This window comes from Musa acuminata, chromosome BXJ3-8 (assembly GCF_036884655.1).
Source record: "Musa acuminata AAA Group cultivar baxijiao chromosome BXJ3-8, Cavendish_Baxijiao_AAA, whole genome shotgun sequence".
In the NCBI taxonomy this organism is placed as follows: Eukaryota; Viridiplantae; Streptophyta; class Magnoliopsida; order Zingiberales; family Musaceae; genus Musa; species Musa acuminata.
Window position 1 is genome coordinate 3047442 of NC_088356.1, and position 7776 is coordinate 3055217.

Consider the following 7776-nt stretch of genomic DNA (forward strand, 5'->3'; position numbering starts at 1 on the left):
GCTTCATGGTTTTGCAGCTGCAGCCTCCATTAATTATTCCCACTTCTGACTCCCTCCCAATAGAAAGTTTGTTCTCTGTCTGCCTCTTATCCACAAATCCAACAAGAGCCATGTGAGGTGGTGGGCACCTCTCCCCATGTCAGAAACAGGAGAATTAGGATGGCTTAATCTCTGGCTTGGCTTGGGTTGGCTTGGCTTCGCTTCACCATCCCGAGCACAGGAGGGAGCGAGAAGACCAACCATTATTCAAAGGGAGGGGGTGATGTAATCATGGGACCTCTGTTTTCCATATCCCTTTGTCCTCATTGGTTGTCCCAACACAAAGTGGCCCATGTTGTCACTGCCAAAACCACAGCAGATTTATTGCAGGGCGAGTCGTACATGCCCCTGCGGCCCTGCCTCCCATTCCAGTCATATGCTGTTGTTGCCTCCCAAGGCCACTCCCAAAAGATTCCCCCCCTCCCCCCTCCTCATTAACTAACGATGCTCGCAGTGTGCATCTTTCTAACACATGGGTCATCCCTTCAAAATGACGGATTCTTTGTGCCAAAAGGATGATGCCACTGGGACCACCAAGTCCGACTAGATCAGACGTGGGCCCACCTCTCGAGATGGAACCCAGACACCGGTGTCAAAGTTGGATCCTGACCGGTTACAAAATCTCCCAACTCCGATGCATGATTTTGAAGTTTGAGGTCGATCCAAAAATATGACTTTTTCGAGTCGTTGTAACTCCACAGGGCGATGGAGATTTCTCTCCTAAACAGCTTCCGCATCTTGAAGCTAATCGACTTTGTATCACGGAGTGCACTATGAGATCGACGACACAAGCGGAGGTCAGATTAGCCAACAAGCCGACTCGTTTGGTCACAGGAGCAGGACGCATTGTCTTATGGCTGGCTACATGTGACCGGAACAAAAAGATAAGATAGGAGAGAATGGCATAGAGCAGTTCAACAAAAACCCAAGACATAGCTCTCTAGCCCGATGGCTTAGCATTTCAAGAATGTACCAAGCAAATCTAACTAGATTTGGAAGGAGATTTTGTTCATTGAATCCCTACCGGTAGTGGAATCAAAAGCTAGATCTCCATATCTCACAAATGCCAAAAGGATTTACCCTAAAATATGGGGATGAGAGAAATAAACAAACGGAGGCTCTCCTCTCTCTCTCACACGTTAGTTTATTTTTCCATGGGAGGTACAATGGAATGTGAGAGTGCAGTGAAAGGTGGCGAGGGGGGAAGAAGAAGATATAAGGAATGTGGTCAGAGAGAGAGAGAGAGAGAGAGAGAGAGAGAGAGAGAGGAGTGGGTGGGTGGAAGAACATGGGAGCGTGCCAAGGTTGGGAGCCGTGCAGTGAGCCTCGGTTGTTGGTGGCATCCGCATTCAAATCACCGGCTTCTCATGGGAACTTGTGAAGGTGGGGGGGCATCGAACCCCATTATTATTGTAAGGGCAGCAAGGCCGGGGGGGAATCGGACGGCCAGGATGGGAGCTTGGACTATAGTTGGCCGGAGGAGATCGCAATGGGGCGGGGACGTGGCCGCGGTGGTGGTCAGGGGTGCACGTTGGTGCCTGCATGGATGCATGTGGGGTGTGGGATCAACGAAAAGCCACGCACCAAAAGCCATGCATGCTTTCTGTAACCTTTCATGTGTGGAGAGACATGTAAAGAAGAAGTGACGTGACACACACAGTCAGAGCGAGAGAGAGAGAGCAAGAGAAAGGGGTGAGACAGCCAGCCCACGTGGACGAGCAAGGGAGATGGGGCACCCTGATTTGGTCCTTTTAGCCTTTTGTTTTGTTTGTATGTGCGTCGGGGCACGACTCCCACCAAACACACAACGGACGGTGGGTGTGTCTCCCATCTCCGTAGGACCCGTGGAGGACGCGGATATGAGGTGATTGATACGTCCCGCCATGTTGGCCGTTTATAATGACCGCCACTTTCAGTACAGCATATGCGTCAGCTTATGCTGTTCGATGTTGTTAGTGTAAACAATCTTAAATCGTAGCCTCGAGACCGACGCGATTTAGTTCGAATCCGGATGACGGGGATCTCCCTAGGACGCTCCTTCCGACTGCTGAGGTGGCCGATCATGGTATTCCGATTGGGATGGGATCGCTATTCCCTCCGGGCAAGAACTCCTTGCCTGCGCGTTCAGTGGGGACCTTCGGCTTCGTACCTGCACAAAGGTCGGGTCGGGGAGCTCGGCCCGACCCCTCCGACGATCAAGTTAGTGAGTGGTCGTGGGGGGTTCGCTCTTTTTTAGCCAAGTTGTCTCTGCTTCTCTTGTGCCTCTCTCTTCTCCTCGGCGCGCGAGGGTTTTTATAGTGAGAATTATCGTTGTATGATGTGCTTGCCCGTAGGGAGCAGGATCGTACTTCTGGTAGCATCTGACATTGCCGTTGACGTGGCGTGGGGGATCGAGCTTGAATAGGGTGTTAATGCACCTTGGTAGGTGTTCCGGTCCGCTTTGACCGGGTGCCTCATCATGTTAATAGAGACGGGAGGCATCAGGGGTAGCTGATGTCACGTGAGTCTTATCGTAATTATTACTCTCGTCAGATGTGTTGTTACATAAACGTTGAATGTTCAATATTGATTCAAGAGATTCTCTATTAAATAGATTGCACATTCCACACGGAAGAGAAGACTCACACCCTTTTAGTTTGATATGATTAAGATAGATAAATGATGACTTTGCATGCATGATAATATGATTATAGTCATATTAAAACTCAAATTCCCCAAGGGATTAACATTGAAATATGGCTATTCATTTTTCTTATTGTGATCTCGATAGCCCCTCTCCGATCCAATGGGCGTACAGCTTGTGAGAGTTGCATGCTACAGTTTCGTGTGACGTCTTCGTTTTGGACTTTTATGTACATCTCATATTGGTTAGTCTATTCATGCCACTTGGGGTAACGAGATTCTTTTATTCTCTTCTGAATCTCCAAGCCAGCCACACATATGGCTCCTTGAATCAACCCCAGAGCTCCTTTTCATCCCTTCCTGACGACGCTTTTCTTTTCTTTTGTATGTTACGTTGATAGGGCATATCTTGGAAATCTACCATCTAACTATTATTCTCAGTTACATCAATATTAAGGACAATACGTCAGATTATATATACCTCCCCCGGTCAATGCCAATTTCATAAAGGTCGGGCGGCGCTGACCAAGTACAGCGTCGTCCCGCAAAGGTTGGGACGACGCCGAACGAGTATCACACTGACCCGCAAAGGTTGGGATGGTGCCGATCGAGTACAGTGCCATTCAGCAAAGGCCGGGACAATACCCACCGAGTACAACGTCGTCCCGTGAAGGACGGGACGACGTCGACCAAGTACAGGCCTAGGTCGGGATGGGGAGGGGGATCCCGACTTAGACCCCTCCAAAGATCAACTTAGTGGCTTGCTAATATTCTAGATGCCTCTTGTCAGATGTTGGCAAGGGGTTTTTCATAGTGTCTGGAGGTCGATCGTACACGACCTTGGCACGACGATCGACTCCTCGAATAACGAGCGTACCTTCAAACATTCATCACCCGAGATATGTGGGATGGTGTCATGCGGCATCGTCCTGAGAGCCCACACTTGGGCTAATGTGACGGGGGTCGTGTCCTCATGATGGAATCCATAATATGCCCTATTAGCTCCTTGAATCAACTCCAACGCTCCTTTTCCCCTTCCCTGACGATGCTTTTCTTTTCTTTTGTATGCGTACCACTAATTCATTACATTCTTTATTTTCTACCATCTAAATTCCTATATATAATAATAGCTTGTGAACATAAATAAAAGCTGCATTAGAACATATTGTGTCGATAAATGCTATATATATATATATAGAGAGAGAGAGAGAGAGAGAGAGAGAGAGAGAGAGAACGGGGATATGGAAAGCGTGTGTGGTCACCGGAGAGGACTCCTTACCGGTGTCACTGGTCGCGGCGAGACAGCGATAGTTGTCAGGGTCACGTGGCACGGTTACCCAACGCCAGATCTCGTGACGCGTGTTAATGTGACGTATAAAGTTGAGTGATGACGTGATTGTTGGTTAACATGCTAAACCCAAAAGCTAAAGTAAATGGCTTAATTCGAACCTTTTAATTCTATACGTGTTCGGATTGCGTCGTTGATATTAGCTAAGAAATTGATGTATAGTTACAAGACTGCCATATAGACTACACGTATGCTAATTAGTGATTTAGAATAAGGTGGATTGTGATTATAACTATAATTATATCAGTGGCAGTGACTGTTAGCTGCCTGCTGTGGAGGTTTCGATTCGTCGTCATCCGGTCAAACTCACCCGTAGCTCGACAGGCGTATGCTCTCGCTCTCCTCCTTATCACTTAGAATCCGACGTTTCGGGGGCAATACCGTCATTTGGGGTGCCGATCTCCACTTTAAAAGGTCTTTAGCGGGAGTCGCGATGAACGAATGAATGCGAGGCTGAAGTATCCCATGTGAATGCGTGCGGAGTGAGGCGGAGTCGAGAGAAGAGGTTGAGATCTGACCTGACAAGGGCGGCGGAGCATCGCCGAAGAAGAAAGGCGGAGGAGGGAGATGACGCCCGGTGTCGTCGGGGAGGGAGGGGTTCTCGAGGTGCAGCGCCTGGAGCCGCAGATGGGGTGCATGGCCGGGTTCCTCCAGCTGTTCGACCGCCATCACGGCGTCGCCGGGAGGCGGCACTACTCTGTCCACCGCCTTCCCACCTTGCCGGTGAGGGTTCGGCAGAAAGGGTGCGGTTTTAGACGCGTTTCGTTTTGTCCTCTGACGGTTGGTTGGTGATTTCAGACTGCTGGATCGACGTCGCCGTCGGAGAGATCGGAGGCTTCCTCGGCTTCGATTTTGAAGGAGAGCCATCCTCCTCCGTCGTCGCCGGAGCCCTGCCCTTCTTCTCCGGAGAGAGGCTTAGCGGCAGAAACACCGGCGCGGCGGTCGCTTCCGCTGTCGCTCCCGGTATTCGAGGTCACGGACGGAGTGAGCACTACCTGGAGGATCCGGGACATTCCGAGGCTTTCTCTCGACAGCCGCGCGGTGGTTGACGCGAGAGGAAAGCTCCGCCCGCGGGAGATCCGGACGGCGGTGCCGGTACGCTCCGAGAACCAAACTGACGCTTCCGAGGCCACAGAGGAGCAGCGGCGTTCCCCGAGCGTCGTCGCGAGGCTAATGGGGCTCGGTGTCCTACCAAGCGCCGGCGGGGAAGGACGAGCAGAGCCTCACCGGGCCGAGCTACGGCGATCCGCCTCCGAGTCACGGGTTCGGAGAGATCCATCGATCTACGGGTTCGTGGACGCAGGATCGCTCCACAAGCCGTGGCCGTCGCCGGCCGCGGAGGAAGCCGCCCGGGTCTCCGCCGAGGAGCTCTTTAAAACGGTCAATCTGGCCCGCTTCAGGCTAAACGACGCGACGAAGGCCAAGCCGCCATTGAGAAGTACCCCGCTTCAGCCGCTCCAGCGGAAGATCTTCTTCCATGCCGAGGACTTCTTCCCGGAGCCGAAGCGGTCAGTAACCCTCTACGGCGAGATCGAGAAGCGGCTCAGGTTGCGAGGCATTGACGAGCCGGCGAAGGACCTGGAGACTCTGAAGCAAATCTTGGAGGCGCTCCAGCTCAAGGGGCTCCTCCATTCTAAACGGTCGGACCATCGCGTCACCGGTCGCCGCAATCTCATCTCCGACTACGAGGGCCGGATCCAAGGCGAAGCTCCGATCGTCATCATGAAGCCGGCACCCAAGCCCCCGCGCCGGCGCTCGAGCGAGCCGCCAAGATCCGTCGCCGCTCGCCAGAGCTCTTCGCCACTCAGGCGCGAAATATCGCCGGTGCATCGGACCATCAGGGGAGGAAACGAACGGACGAATCGTGCGCCGAGGTCGCCCGAGAGCCCGAGCTCACCGGTGCTTCGGAGGACGTCAAATGCGGCGACCCAGAAGAGCGTGCAGGCACAACGGAGGATCTCGACCGTCGGTTCCCCAAAATGTAGTCCGAAGATGACGGGGCCGGATCCGCTGGCCGTCCGATCGCCGAGGAGCCGGAGGCCAACGGCGCCTTCGTCTCCCGAGGAGAAGGTTTACGCATCCGCGGAGGACGATACCTCCACCACCCTTTCCGAGAGCAGCATCAGCGTCTCCTCCCAACTGGATTTGGAGGTACAGCGAATACATTTATCTTCAACTGCGTTTATGGAGTTCCGAGTGCTTAGTGAAATGACGGTGGGCAGGTGATGCAGAGGAGATCGAGGGCGGGCGAGTACAGATCGGGGCGAAGCCTGTTGGATCGATGCGACAAGCTGTTGCACAGCATCGCGGCGTTCACCGGCGCGGAGCAGGTCGCCGCTGCGGACCAGCAGCCGAGCCCTGTCTCGGTGCTCGACTCGTCGGCCTTCCTTGCCGAGGAAGGGTCGCTTTCGCCCTCCCCCCTCTCCAAGCGCTCCATCGACTTCAAAGGTGACCACCGCCTTTCCTGGCTTTATGATTCGTATTTTTCCTGATCACGCTTTTTTATATCCTCCGAATCTCATCGTGAACGCGAATATTGGTGTAATCTGGTCCGCAGATCGAGCGGCGGAGGATTGGGAGGGGGAGCAGTGGTCTCCCCGGGCGTGGACGAATCATGGGGACGTGGAGAGCGGGGCCGACGCCGTGGACCGCGACTACGCCTACGTGTGCGACGTCGTCCGCGCCACCCGCCGCTACGGGGAGGCGTCGGACGCCGTGTACGCGACCCTGGAGAAGGGCCGCTGCCGGCGCCCCGCCGAGGCGTCCAAGGCCGCCCGACTCCACCGACGCGTCGTCTTCGACACCGTGTCCGAGATGCTGGACCGCAAGCGCCGGGTTCCCCCGTGGGACGCCTTCTCGAGCCCCCCCGGGCCTTGTCCGGGTGGCTGCGGGGAGGAGGAGGCGCTGCTGCGGGGGGTGTGGGCGGAGGTACGGCGCATCCGTGAGCAGGTGGCGGACGACGACCAAGACGCCGTGGCGTGCGGGGCCGTGCGGAAGGACATGTCCGGGGCGCTCGCGGACGGGTGGGCCCGCCACGCCGCCGAGATGTCCGACGCCGTCCTCCACATCGAGCGGCTGATATTTAAGGACGTGGTCGCGGAGACCATCCGCGACCTCGCCGCCGCCGCCGCCGCCCCCTCCACCCCCCGCCGCAAGCTGCTCTTCTAGAGGGCAAAACAAAGGAACAAAAACCGCTAGCGCTCGGATGCAATTTGGACGGTTGTGATGTAACGGAAGTTTGTTGACAACGACCACCACCGAGTCTTAGGTGGGCAAACTCGTGGCGCGTAGGGCGGAGGGCAACACGAGATGGGCTTCCGCCAGCAAAGGGGGTCCACGAAGGCAGCCCCCGGTCAGTTGTGGTCGCTGCTGTAGCAGACGATGCCACGAGAGTGGAGTCGTGAATGGGACGCGCTCACGCGGTGACTTGGTTTCTTTTGGGGTGGGGAAGTGGCAGAGGCATATGATGTGGTCAGTCTGTGTCAACGTCTCGTCCCCTCTGTTTCGCGCAGGTGGGGGGAGGGTCACCAAAGAAGCGGAAGCCACAGTTGAGGATTTGATGATGATGACGATGCTGTTTTACTTGTTCTTGGGTGGATATCTGTCTTCCATTAGCGTACTCAACGAGCAGTGGCTTGCTTGTGCTAAAATGAGCTTAATCCAATCCCAAATCCGACTCGAATGCCTATTCTCCGATTCAAGAATATATACATACATACATCGTTTTAGTTATTAATATATAGCATTTGATTGTTAGAATAATGACA

At 54.3% G+C, this 7776-nt stretch overlaps 1 protein-coding gene across 2 annotated transcripts; it reads left to right on the forward strand.

Moving 5' to 3' along the window:
- The first annotated feature begins 4464 nt into the window (after nt 1-4464).
- Nucleotides 4465-7686, forward strand: LOC135645430 (protein LONGIFOLIA 1-like). Of its 2 annotated transcripts, none has more exons than XM_065163795.1 (4): nt 4465-4732; nt 4808-6160; nt 6241-6457; nt 6567-7686. In XM_065163795.1, the coding sequence occupies exons 1-4, from the start codon at nt 4577-4579 to the stop codon at nt 7175-7177; spliced, it is 2337 nt and encodes a 778-aa protein (XP_065019867.1). In that variant the 5' UTR covers nt 4465-4576; the 3' UTR covers nt 7178-7686. The 2 variants fall into 2 exon arrangements, with proteins under 2 accessions (XP_065019867.1, XP_065019866.1); XM_065163794.1 differs by having other exon boundaries at nt 6232-6457; nt 6567-7685.
- Nucleotides 7687-7776: the final 90 nt, after the last annotated feature.

Coding starts and splice junctions, on each gene's coding strand:
- LOC135645430 (XM_065163794.1), top strand. CDS start 4,577: ATGACGCCCGGTGTCGTCGGGGAGGGAGGGGTTCTCGAGGTGCAGCGC. Junction 4,733..4,807: donor ACCGCCTTCCCACCTTGCCG/GTGAGGGTTCGG, acceptor TGGTGATTTCAG/ACTGCTGGATCGACGTCGCC. Junction 6,161..6,231: donor CCTCCCAACTGGATTTGGAG/GTACAGCGAATA, acceptor GACGGTGGGCAG/GTGATGCAGAGGAGATCGAG.